The following is a 14,516-nucleotide window of genomic DNA, read 5'->3' as shown; positions in this document are numbered from 1 at the left end:
TCCAAATGAAGCAGATGGTGATCTAAAGCGAGATGGAAGAGGATCTCTTGATTATGCTGTCCGAAATGATGGCAAGATGGCTATTAATAAGTGGATGGATAATCGACCATTATTAACGGCATCTTCAGTACACAGTGTCAATCCAACTAGGTTAGTGAGACGTTATTCAAAGGTCAGTCAAAGTTACGTTGAAGTTACAAAACCTAATATTATTAAAGAGTACAACGACAACATGGGAGGGGTTGATTTAAACAATAGATTAATATCCAGGCATCGGAGTTACCAGAAAACAAGAAAGTGGCCAGTAAGAGTCATTGAACATGTTTTGGACTTGAGCTTCAGTGAATGCTTGGCTTCAATACAAAATGGACTTGCCTACACAGAACATGTTAGATTTACATGCGTTCAAACTGGCAATAGGTGAGTTTTTGATTTTAGACAACACATCTGTTGCAGAAGACGATTCTTCATTTGAAGAACCATCACCAAAGAAAAGGTGTCTAGGTAGACCTGGAGATGTACCATTGCCAAATAAAGAATCAAAGCTGATTAGCTCTGAACACTTGCCCGTTGCGGAGGACCTCAAAAACGGCGTGAGATGTAGAAATGAAAAACGCACAGGTAGAACTAGGGTTAGATGTTGCAAATGCAATTTTTCAATGCAAAATTTCATTAAAAAAAACCTTTTTTTAAATTTAGACGTTGTAGAATCTTTTTTGCATTACTTTTTCTAGAATAAACACTATTTAGCAAAAAATATTTCTTTTTTACTACCTCTGATACAACGACCAGTAAAATGTACACATGTTAATATAGTGTTGTATGAGCCCAACGGTCACATATGTTTACATATTTTTGAAGTTATACTTCTATACGCGCGCTCCACATTGGAAATTTGTATGGGAGTGAATCTGTGAAACCATTACATATGTAAGATAATGAGTAAGAGAGAGACAGAAGATATATTTTCTCTCTCTTCCTCTCTCGAATATAAAAATGTTCCTTTTGTATATATAATTTAATATTATACATATTATATAAAGATATATATACATATAATATTATACGTACAATAAAATATTTATTAATATTATTATTTATGTGATATGTTTTGTATTATTTATTAAATGTTCATAATTATATTATTCTTTTGTATTTCAAAATAATAATCTCAATAAATCACTGTATGATCCAGAACTGTCAATTTTGAAATACATTTGCGTTATGTCATCGGTAGTGTAGTAGTCAGTATCCCCGCCCGTCACGCGGGAGACCGGGATTCGATTCCCAGTCGGGGAGGACTTTTTTATTAATGTTATTACATTATTGTCATTTTTAAATACTTATGGATATTGCATTTTAATTTGTATTGTATTATTATATATGGAATTATGTTGCACTGTATTGTAGTGTATTTTTTATGTATATTATTGTCATTTTTAAATACTTATGAATATTGCAGTTTAATTTGTATTGTATTATTATATTAATAACAAAATAAACAATGAATTTTACTGCACAGTATGTGTAAAAAAAATTTGCATTCAACTCCTTTCATACATATATGAAAATAAAAATATACATTTTCATCAAAATATTGATTCAATCCTTCATTGTTAGTAAGTTGTTATTAATTCTGTTTCTGTTTCTGCTATGTCTTACCTATAAAATTACATATGTAATGATTGTGCAGATTGACTCCCAAATAAATTTGTAACGGCGAATGCGTGTATAGAAGTGTAACTTCCACCGGCAGTCCCACTGGACTGCCACACCCGTTTTTTTTTATATTTAAGAAAAAAAACATGGTAAAAATTGTTTCGATAACATATTTAGAAGTCATTCAGATCAGAAATTAATAAAAATTATGCGTTTAAATAAAAAGACAAAAAAGTTATGCCTTAAGAGCAAAGGCGCAAAATTTCGGGTCAATCCTTTTTAAATGCATTCATTTTTTTCGAATCCTGAGAAAACTAGTAAGCATTTTTGAAAAATTGAAACGCAGAATGAAAGATTACATTATTGCCGAGGGCCGAAAGTTCCTGAAAACTTCTATAATGTTTATTTTAATAAGTTACAGGGGTGAAAAAGAAGGGAAAATTTAGTTTGATTTTTAATCTCAAATATCTCACTCAAACAAACTTTTTGTTTATTCTAAGGGACTTTCGGCCCCCGGTAATAATGTAATCTTTCATTCTGCGTTTAACTTTTTCAAAGATATTTATTACTATTTTCAGGATTCGAAAAAAATGAACACTATGTCCGTGGTGATATTTTCCAAATCGAATATTCGCTATTTTTGTCATACAACGCACTAAATCGAACTGAATGTGGTGATAAGGCTACTAAATATTTGACGCGGCTTCCGGAATATTTTGAGTTGTTTATTAAATAATATTGATAGTGTATTTGATAAATAATTGATTTAAGGCGTGAAATTAATAAAAAGTTATTTATTGTTTATTATTTATGGAAGATCCAAGTATTTCAAGTCATTAAAGTTAAAAAAGTAGTATTTTATAAGAGTTTGTTTTCATAATCGTAAATGCGAGTTTAACAATAAACTAAAGTACCCATGGTGTAGATATGACAAAATATGAAGGTGGCGCATGACAATATTTTGAGTGAATTATTCAATTTTGACTTCATATTATAATAAACATGATTATAAGAGTTTGTAATTAAAGGTTTTGCTTTTCATGGAGGGGTTTAACGCTTTTTTTCGGCTACACATCTACACATTTTTTGTTTATTTTTTTAGGTTGTAAAGATTAAAACACTGGTTTTAATGTATATTCATTGTTTATTTACAATATTTATCTTGGACTAGATCAATGGTACATTTAAGACTTAAAACTAAACTAAAAAACTAAAAACTAAATTTTATATAGATATTTATGTTAATTGTAATAAATATTCTCTGCAATAAAATCCTATTAATCATAATTAATCATTATTGGATTATTTCAAAAGTCTGTTTCCTGGATTGTTTTATTTATAAAGGTTTTTTATTACTCTAATAAATTACATATAAATGAGTGTTTAGAGGTAAACAGATAAAGAAAAACATCTGTACTTGAATTGTTTGGGTGTCGATGACGTTCACGGAAAACGTGTCAACTTTTCTCATCAACGTTCGATCAAAAGATGATCGAAATTCTGAGAACAACTGGAGTTGACGAACAAGACTTGCGAATTATCTCAGAACTATACTGGCACCAAACGGCAACAATTGAAATAGAGCACACAACATCCGAAGACATACAAATCCGTCGAGGAGTGAGACAGGGTTGCGTCTTATCACCGCTACTCTTTAATTTGTATTCGGAGTCTATATTCACAGAAGCATTAGACGAGGTCCAAGGCGGAATTAAGATTAACGGAATCAGCATAGACAACATCAGATATGCTGATGATACCGTCTTAATAGCAAGCAACGCACAAAAACTACAAAATATATCAAATGCGGTAGTTCACCACAGCGAAATGTTCGGTTTACATCTAAACGTTTCTAAAACTAAAACTTTAGTATTTTCAAAGACACCAATAAACGTACAGGCGTATGCCAAGGGTCAAATAATAGAACAGGTAAATTCCATAAAATATTTGGGAACAAATATCAATAGTCAGTGTAATCCAAAAAAAGAAATCCTATCAAGAATCGAACAGGCAAGGAAAACATTCATGAGCATGAAAACATTTTTTACAAGATCAGACCTTAGTCTACAGCTTAGAATCCGAATGATCAGATGTTACGTTTTTTCTGTCTTACTGTATGGCTGTGAAAGTTGGACAATGGACTCTGAAATAGAAAAAAGAATAGATGCCTTTATGTATATATACAGACGAATGTTGAGGATTCCATGGGTACAAAGAGTTACTAATGTTGAGGTATTTCGTCGCATGTGTAAACAAAAAGAATTACTAAAAATAATCAAAGAGAGGAAAATGCAATACTTGGGTCATGTGTTGAGAGGCGAAAGATATGAATTACTTCAAGTTATACTGGAAGGAAAAGTACAGGGCAAAAGATCAGTAGGAAGACGCCAGAACTCGTGGCTGAAAGACCTGAGGAGATGGTTCGACCGCTCATCCGCAGAGATCTTTCGCGCAGCAGTTTCCAAAACTACAATTGCCATTTGGATCGCCAACCTTCGAAAGGAGACGGCGCAATGAGAAGAAGAATTGTAATTCCGGAGATATTTTCGATTTCCTTAAATTGTAGGGCATTAAGAAAATTAATAACTCCGAAACCAATGAATTTAGCCGAACAATATTTTAATTGTGGGTACAAGCTTAATCATATAAAATACCGACGTATTTAATGAAAATACACAGGGTGTAAATTACTTACATTTATTATTTTATTATTTTCTTTTTTTTGGTTATATTAAATTTTTTAATATGTTTTCCTTAATTAGAACACTTTGTATATTAACGTATGACTATAGTTCTAAACAATGTTCTAAAAATTGTTTACTTTCTGGAGAAATATACGCACAAAAACCCCGATCCCTATTATACAGTAATAATGTAATTTAAAATAAATAAAAAAAGATTTTATACAATGCGCCGGCATTATAAAACTATGTAATCACATAGAAAATAAAATATTATAAGTATTGTAATAGATGCAAAATGTAAAAATAGAAAACAAAATATATAAGCACTAAACCTTACTTTTCGTCAAGTATTTCTTGTATTAATAAAGGAAGATAATTGTTAAAATAAAATTCTCTTAATTTTTTGACCATTTGCTCCCATAATTGTTCATATTTCTAAATAAGCTGGAATATTAATCCTTTCGGGGTCCACACGCAAAAGTAACAAAGTTTTTACTTGCTACAAATAACTGCCCTTGAATTTGATAGTAATATGCATGATTCCTCTTTAAAATATATCTATCATCTTTTACTCCCTATAGTTTAGTATCTTCCTATCTATTGCATAAATCTTTTGCTGAAATTGGACATTTAATTTCGACAATCATATTATTACCCATGAGTCCATCAGGTGTTGGAGCTAAAAAAGGATATTCCTGATGATCATACATTCCTGATGGACAAATATCTAACGCAAGCATTTCACTTAATTCTTGTACTGCAATGGATTCTTTTTCTATTCCATAGGCTGTGAATTTATTTCCTTTAAAAGCATTTAAAATAATGTTTTTGGCAACCTTTCTTTTGTCGGTTGTTACCTTTAATTTACCAATTCGACCAAAATTCGAGGCTGTCAGACGTTTCCTTCTTTCTGAATACCATTCACTTGAATTCCGTTGAGTTATTGTGTTATTAAATAATTTAATACATTAATCATTATTCTTACGAAGTTCCGATAGAAATTTTTCTTTAATTTTCTCTTGTGGCTCATAATCTCCACCTGGAGCATGGTTTTTTGTTATACAAATAGAAATGCAAAAAAAAATAGTCGGTATATTCCGTTTCTAAGTGTCTTTTTAGGGGTAAAGCGCTCACCTATTAGTAATAGGCACAAAATACTAAATAGTGTATTAACATGTAGACTTTCTACTACAATGCTAGCTAGCAGTGATAACCACATACAATCCACGAAAACCAAAAAATAGTTTACTCCTTGAAACGATAATAAAATTTAATGCCAAAATTCTTGGTTTACTGATCGATTTTATAGATGATATTTTCACTATACATTTACAAATTAATTAGAAAAATATAAAAGTAATTTGATCTATGTAAAAAGTACTTACTTCAATTGAACTAACCGTCTATTTCTCCGTTTTACACTAACACATTTCTTATAACAACGTCCCATATTTTAATTTATACAAATAAAGAAGTAAATAGTCTTTATAAATTAATTGAGCAGTAACTATACAGCGCAGCTCTTCACAGATATGCACGTGCTAAGCCGATTCTGGACCGACAGTTTTAAAGCTTTCATACCAGTGAGAATTTTACTACACGTAATTTGCTATGTAAAGAAAGAAAAACTAGGGACAGGAGAGTCAGTGTCGATTCGCTCCACTTAAAATCTGCGCCCACGCTCTTAATATAACCGCTGACCTACCCACGGACGCCTATGATCGGTACTAAAAATTTATAAATAATAAAATGGATTCAACTCTGGAAGATAAATAATCGCACCAGTTTTCGTTTTTCTAAATAGAAGCGTTCTGGGGTATTTAAAATAAACTGATTACAAGGCGCCGTCTTCAAAGAGCTATTAGGAAGCATTTTGGACTAGGTGAATTAGGTTGAATTGTCTTAAAATTATTTGAGGAATCTCCGGTCTTCTTTTGTCAGGAGAATTTCTAGACACCCTGTATATACTTAAAACGCTAGGCACTTAACAGGAGTTTCACATTATTACACAATAATGCCTACTATGCACAGTCGATCGAAGCAAGGAATAGCTGAATTTTCAATACTTTTTTGAAAATTCATTGCTATACCAAAACTGTAAATGTAACAATGCCAAACACTAATGTATTTATGAAGTCAATATGGCGTTATTCGAGAATATGAAGGAAATGATGTTTGTCTTATTTGTCTATCTACTATTTTTTCCTCGGCCCTTATGGGTTAGACATCTCTCAGAATTGAGCTAATTAAATGCCTTCTGTGTGTACTATAGGTTCGATTCGATTGAAGTTTAGACTGATAGTTTGCCAATTCATAGGGACAATGTCGATATTAGTGAATATGCATTAACGTTCCTAGGATGGTGTGGATGCTCATACATAGAACCTCCATCCACAAGAACATAAGTTAGTACAAACGTTGGAACTTAGAAGCTAACACTATAACTGAATCTCCTCCATACTTTATTCTCTTCGCAATATTACAATGGATAAACGGGTTCTTCTCCAGACTCTTTCGCGACTGTCTTACTGCCTTAAACAAAACTTGGACTCATCCCAAAACAAAACGTTACTCCAATCTGTGTTAGTACAGTAAAGTTTTAGTATTCTTTTGTAAAAGCAAGTCGAGCTCTGAATGTTCTACGGATAGCAGTGGACAAAGAGCTGGTCTTCTGAATGATAAATTATCTTCATCAAGTCATCGACGAACTGTACACCTTATTTTTCAACGTTAGTCGGTGTTAATGCATATTACAATTAAATTAAAAATACAATACGTTTTAACAATAATTTTAAAATTAAATCGGTATAGTTATTAAAATCAACACAGTTTGAACAGTTTTAATCAGCTTTAATAGTTGCAATAAATTTTAAAAATATAATGGATCAAATTTGTTATATCTGAGTCTATTTTACTTTTCAATTTTCTAGTTAGATAACTCACTAAAAATACTAACCATGTAAATAAATTGAAACTAAATCCAGCAATTATATCAGATTTATTAGAAAAAAAAAACGAGCAAAGCTAATGAATATTTATTAATACAAGTAATGGTATAATTATAATTATAGTGATGCGAAATCACTTAGAGACAACGGAGAAGACGTTATTATAAGAAACCAAATAGACTACATACTTGTTAACAAAGATGTAGAAATAGTTTTAACAGTGTTAAAACTTACTCAGGCGCTGATATTAAATCTGACCAAAATCCTTTAGTGGGCGTGTATAGAACCAAGTTAAAGAAAACACGCGGATAAAATGTAAAAAAACATGACATAACAAAACTGAAATGTAGTGAATTAAAAGAAATCGCCAGCAAAACAATAAATAGAAAATCGAAAGAAATCGATAATACAACGGAAAGTACAGAAAAGAAGATAGAATCCCTTAATAAAACGATAAACGACGTTAAAGACAATTGTATGAAGAACGAAGAAGGTAAGAATAAGAGATGGATGACGACAGAGATTCTGCAGCTGATGGAAGAAAGAAGGAAATAGAAAGAAATCGAAATTCTATAAAGTAAATACGACTTCAAAGTGCCTAAAAAAGTAAGAGAAATTACAGGCAAATGTAAAAACAGAAGAGTAAGTAAACTTGTTAATGACAACGAAGAGGTAATCGTAAACAAAGAGAGTATTGATAATACCTGAAAAAATTATATACGAAATTTATTTTTTGATGAGAGGGAGAACCAGTCCCCAATACCTACGTAAACAGGACCACCTATACTAGTGGTAGAAGTAAGAGCAGCCATAATATCACTAAACGAACGAGGAGCTCCAGGACCAGAGGGATTACAGTCTGAATTTCTTAAACTTCTTGATGATAAATGTTTTTTTATAAAACTTAAGAGGTCGCTGGCTAAATGATATTAGATAAATAATAATGAAGAAAAAATGCAATATTTTGTTTGTAAATAAATTAGCGGAAAATAGCAAATACAACTGTGAATAAATTACGAAATTAACTGGTCTTATTCATTATTGTTGTCTGTACAAAGAATATAGACTTACCCTTTGAAATATTGATGTCGTATTCTTAGCCAGTGGAATCTCGTTGATACCGCGTCGGGACGCCGAGGCTCGATAGCACTAGAACCGATCAAATCTAGGTCCGTTTCGTTAGCTGCCTTGAAGTGTCTGTGTCTTGAGATCGTCAGGTCAGAAACCACCCTCTGTCCACGCTTCGAGGTTATCGGTAGCAAGAGGGTATACCCATAAATCACTTTATTGTATTGCGATTTTGAGTGGCGACAATTTAAGTTAATTGTCACGGTAATACGAAACTTTACACTTCTGTGTATTGGCGACACAAAATAACAAAAGAAGTCAAATTCTCCGTACTTAAAACATAATAAATGAGATAGCCAGTTTAACAATTCGATTTTATGAAATAACAGGAAGCAATATATTTTAACAAAGTCGTTAAAATACAGCATTGAATTAGATTACATTATAGTACACTAAAAGAAAAATATTAAATGTAAAAATATGAAAAGAAATAGTACATACTTTCCCAAGCAATAAATCTTTAAGAATACTATGTAAAATCTTCAATAATATCTATGACACAGGTAATATTCCAAAAGATTGGCTAGTTTCAGAATTTATTACGTTACCAAAGAAACAGGGAGCGAAAAGTGCGGAGAATATAGGCTAACAAGTCTAATGAGCCATATACTAAAACTTTTTCTTAAAATTATTTATCGCAGAATATACAAGCTATGCGAAGAGAGAATACAAGACAAACAGTTTGGATTCAAGAAAGGCCTAGGAACGAGAGATGCACTGTTTAGTCTACAGGTATTATTCCAAAGATGCAGAGATATGATTTGCGATATCTACACCTGCTTTGTGGACCACCAAAAAGCATTTGACACAGTTCAATACCGAAAAATGATGGATGTTATAACAAAAGCCCAACTAGATGATAAAGACCGGCGCGGCGTATAATACAAAATTTATACTGGAACCAATCAGCCACAATAAGAACAAATCTTATGAATAAATGATGAACCGACGGAAGCGATCCAGATTCTGCGAGGCGTTAGACAAGGATGTATACTTTCACCTATATTGTTCAACCTATATTCAGAGGAAATATTTAGTGAAGCCTTGGAAAATTGCGAACATGGAATCCTTTTAAATGGAGAACGCCTAAACAACATCCGCTATGCAGATGACACCGTTATTTTTGCAGACAATTTAAACAGTTTACAGCAACTAATAAACAAAGCAAATGAAGCAAGTGAAAGATTTGGACTACAAGTAAACATATCAAAACTAAATTTATGGTCAATAAAATTAGAGACGTCCAACTGCTTATCAGAAATACACTCACAAGAAGTAAAATGTAGAATAGAGAAGGCTAGGAGTACACAACCTTAATCTGGAGATAAAAGTAAAGCTCCTACGATGTTATATCTTCTCGATATTATACTACGGAATTGAATCCTGGACACTTACTGAAGCGATGGAGAAAAAACTTGAAGCCTTCGAGATGTGGTTATACAGGAGAATCCTAAGGATATCATGGACGGACAAGATAACCAACGGGATTGTACTACGAAGAATGGGGAAAGAAAGAGAAGTGATGTATACCATTAAAAGGAGAAAGTTAGAACATCTCGGACACATAATGAGAAACGGCACTAAATACAGATTACTGAAAATAATCCTTCAAGGCAAAGTATTCGGAAAGCGAGGAATTGGGAAAAGAAGAATATCATGGTTAAAAAACCTGAGGAAATAGTTCTCCACAACAACTAATCTATTCAAAATCATCAAAAGAAGAAGTGATGCGAAACTTAATTAAACATAGTGTGTTTAAGTGCTAAAGCCTTAACTTTCAATCGAAATAAGCAATCATAATTTAAATATCTTACCGATAATTCCATCGATCGCAATCTATCAACGCTTTCTGAATACCATCGTTCTTCAGTAGAAGGCGGCGGTGAACAATATTGTGGATGGGCTAGTGGATAGTGACTAGGAGATGACGTAGGTGATCTCTTTACGTTTCGATCTTCTGCCAGTAATGACGTAATACTGTAATTTGAATTTCTGAGAGGTTTGGTTTCCTCCACGCCATTTGAAACCACTGGACTACTAATTACTGGAGCAGAAAGCGATGTATGTGCAACACTGGAAATCGATTGATTCGCTTGCGATTTACTGCGACTTCTCTTTTGAGAATTGTCATCGCCGGGAACTTTATCTTTTTCCATCTCACGAAGAAAACGTTTTCTCGGCGAAACAACGGTTTCAGTCCTGGGAGGAGTACTATAAAAAAAGAACTCATTATTTTACCAGTAGGAAAAAATTAGAAACTATATTAAAATTATGATAAAAAAATATATAATAATAATAATCACAATAATTAGTTTTAGGTTAAAATATTTGTTAAATCTGTAATAGTAACGACCTTTTTTTTTGTTTTTTGGCATTCGTTTGAACCCTTTAGCCAAGTAACGAACTTGGTTAAAGGTTCCAAACCAAGATATTAATAACATTAGTAAATTTCTTGTTTGTTTTGTCCTTGTGCCTAGTTCAAACGATACTACTTCTACTATCTTCATACATTCATTTCAAAAATGTTTATTATGTATGTACATCAAATGATATAGTCCAATGCATTAAATAATATATGTTATCAAAATGAATTCCTAGTGTATTCAATGCTATTATGTGTATAAGTAATTATATATCATTCGAGGTCTATTTCTTCTTTAATAATGTAATGTTATTATTAGACTGTCAGTTGTTCTCGTTGATTTTCTAAACCATGCTATATATAAAAACTCTGATATCTGAGATTAAAGCGACGGGTAAAACTTCAATAAATGAAGGATAAATTAGGCACAATGGAATGAAATAACAGAATCGATCAAAAATTAAATATTAATAATACATAATAATAAACCTCCCGACACAGAAAAACATCCAAAATACATAAAACAGCTGAGTCTGAGTGAACATCTTTATAAGACTTTGCAAAAAGCTATACTACTCCCGACGACCAGATGCGTACAAAAATTTTTGGGAGATACTTCAGTATAACGTATGTCACTAAAAGTTTTGGCACAAAATAATTCCATATTAATGTGGAATGGCCCATTCTGCTCTACTACCAGACGCAAATTTCTCGAATGTCTTTCATGAGATCCTGGAGAGAATTCAGATCAATTTCTCTCAGTTTTTCGTAAATTCGCCGTTTTAACTGTTCCGCATCTTGGGGTTTCCAGCCTCCACGATAAAATTTCCTCGACAGTAAAGCCAAAAATTCTCTATCGGAGCAGCCTGCGGCAAGTTTGGAGGATTATCGTTTTTGGGAAGAGAGGTATGTGGTATGTCGAAGTAAGTTTTGGATATTTCTTGAGTAATGGCATGATGCTGGTTATGGCCAAAACATGATATCGTCATTAGCATGATGTTCGTGGACAAACTGAAGCAATTTGGAAAAACAGTTATCAATATAATTCCCACTATTCAAAGCTTCATCCTTCACTCTTCCCACAAAAGGTCGGGATACACCTCTGTTAAAAATCGCGTACCAGATAAGGCTTTTATCTGCAAATTTCGCTTTTTGTTTGTATCAGGTCATTCTACGTTATCCGTATAAAATTCTTCGTTTCCCTTCATTTCAGAATTACTCAAAGTGAAATATTTTTCGTCATTTAAAATAATAATTTTTCATTGGTACCCGCCTCAGTTGACGACAGCATCTTGATATACGAAGGAGTTGCGCTTGAGAGTATTTGGGACACTTACATCCTTTCGATATTTAAGACCATTCTTCCTCACTACCGACGATATCTTACTCTTTTATACGATCTGGACTGAAAAACTTGTAGATAGTTTTTCTTATCCCGGTATCTGGTTTTGTTGCTCCCAGGCAACATCATTTTTATAAGCACCTAAGTCAATTTCTACTATATATAGCTGTTATATGACAATGATAATAGTACGCAAAAAGTCTTGTTAGTTATATAAAACTGGTGGCGACATCTAACAGGCAACAGAGATGTTTGAAAAAAATTATTTGAGTACATAGGATACCAGTAGAGGTCTATGTATAAGTGGGTGTATCATAATTTTTATTGTCAAACGTTTGTTAGAGGTATTCTGAGGTTAGCTTTTTACTTCGTATATAAACAAAGGTTGTTTTAGTGTAATTCTGTGCTATTTTTTGCTGTTTATGGTAAGAATCAAATCATTTTGTTGAATAAAAATCATGAAGCTCCCAGTCAACATTGTCAGTTGAGTAATTGAGTTTTTTTTTTCAGTATAAGATTTCACTATGGAAAATTTAAATAAAATATCAACTACCTCCATTTATGGAAGAAAAATAAAAATGTCGTGTATTATTCCTGTCGACCCTAATCTCTCCGATTTGTCTAACATAAAGAAAAGCAAATATGTCAAGCCTAAATTTAATCATTCAATACAATAAACACATGGGTGGAGTAGATAAAGCAAACTCTTTATTGCTTCTTTACAGAAGTCCAAATCGTAGTAAAAGATAGTATTTTCCAATAGTTAGAATGTTTTCCATGGACATTTTCCAAGAAGTTTTGAATGGAACTAGCTAGGTCAAACACTGGAAAGATTAAAGTAAAGCGAAGCCGTCCATTAAGTACGGAATATACAGATAACCAAATTCGCCATCCTCTTGCTGTAAGACCTAATGATGCTACCAGAACAGATGCGTTACCACCACCCATAATAATTTACAAACAGTAAATAAGTTTATATCTCACGAACAAAAGCTGATATCGAAACCGTTTCTAGGATAGTAAGATGGAACTAAAATTACATGAAAGATAATTCACTCCCATCAACCCCCTAGGCCCCAGCTATCACAACCAAAATGACTAATGGAATACATAATAATTATACAGGGTGAAGCAATAATTGTGAAACTTTGGCTTAAATGGAAAATTTAATGAGGTTTTTGTTGAACTACAAATTTGTTAAAAATGTCAATTAAGTAAATGTTCAAAGTGAGTTCTGTTGTTTTGTAAACAATAATACAGCCTATTTTCAAATTCTGCACGAACTTTGGCAAATGTTGTTCTAGTAATAGGGTAATTCATGCTTGCGTAATTCTTTCTCGCAATTCCCCAAGTGACGCAGGTTGAGTTTTATAAACTGACTTTAGGTAACCCCATAGAAAAAAGTCAGGTGGCGGTAGCCACGAAGTGCAGCAAATCTTCGTCTAGAGCTAGGTTGTCTTGATCGTCCTTTTGGTACTCTAATTCATGCACAATTAAAGGTTCGATGGTGTTTTCCAGCATATCCATATAAATGTTGCCCCTTAAATTGCCTGGTATGAACAAGGGGTAAATTATAGCATCGCATAATATTCCTGCCCAAACATTCAGTTTTTCAGGATATTGAGAGTGACCTTCTCTTCAGGATATTGACAGCTTTGTTTATTTACATTACCAGTCAGCATAAAAGTACATTCATCAGCTAAACAAATATTTTTTAACATTCTCGGTTCAACGCGAATTCTTTCAGTCATGAGTTCACAAAACTCAATTCGTCGGTCTGGATCATCGTGGCTTAGTTCTTGAAGAATTTGTGTTTTATACAAGTGAAACTTATGTAATTTCAACACCTTTCTAAACGACTCATGTGAAAGTCCTGTCATTGAAGATACTTGACGTGTTGATGCAGTAGATTTTATTGCAAAATTTCCAAGGACCTTAATTAGGGATGTTTCATTCAGTAATCTTTTGGCATCCCTTTTTTTATTTTGCACTGATCCCGTTTCTCTAAACTTTTCAACTAAATCGCGGACGTACACGTGAATTAAATTTTTGTCCAGATGACATTCGTAAATAACCCGTAAGAATTTATAAACTTTGTTTTATAATATTTGTTTTTTGCTTGTCATTTATATTTAATAAAATTTTCAATTGGATTGTCAGTCAAAAAGAATATTATATTATGTTTATATTTCTATTGTTTACGTCACAGTTTTCCGCAGCTGCAGCCTTTATCACTCCAACACCCTTCTACATCAAAAATTGTCATTAAAGATATTATTGTAAGACAAGGTAATGTATTTTTATCTACATATATGTATTAGGAATTTATGAACAATATTTGTTTTTTGGTCGTTATTTATATTTAATATTATTTGCAATTGCATTGTCAGTTC

General features: G+C 32.5%; 1 protein-coding gene across 2 annotated transcripts in view; it reads right to left on the bottom strand.

The window, feature by feature from the left end:
• Positions 1-14,516, bottom strand: part of H (transcriptional corepressor hairless) — a 162,365-nt gene that overhangs the window by 52,763 nt on the left and 95,086 nt on the right. For both annotated transcript variants that reach the window (XM_072529907.1, XM_072529906.1), the window contains exon 4: positions 10,234-10,630. In XM_072529907.1, the coding sequence (XP_072386008.1) occupies positions 10,234-10,630 (397 nt within the window). The remainder of the gene's footprint in view (positions 1-10,233; positions 10,631-14,516) is intronic.

The sequence above is a fragment of the Diabrotica undecimpunctata genome, chromosome 4 (genome assembly GCF_040954645.1).
Source record: "Diabrotica undecimpunctata isolate CICGRU chromosome 4, icDiaUnde3, whole genome shotgun sequence".
NCBI classification, from domain to species: Eukaryota; Metazoa; Arthropoda; class Insecta; order Coleoptera; family Chrysomelidae; genus Diabrotica; species Diabrotica undecimpunctata.
Note: the sequence above shows the minus strand (reverse complement) of the source record. Positions and strands in the feature narration are given on the sequence as shown.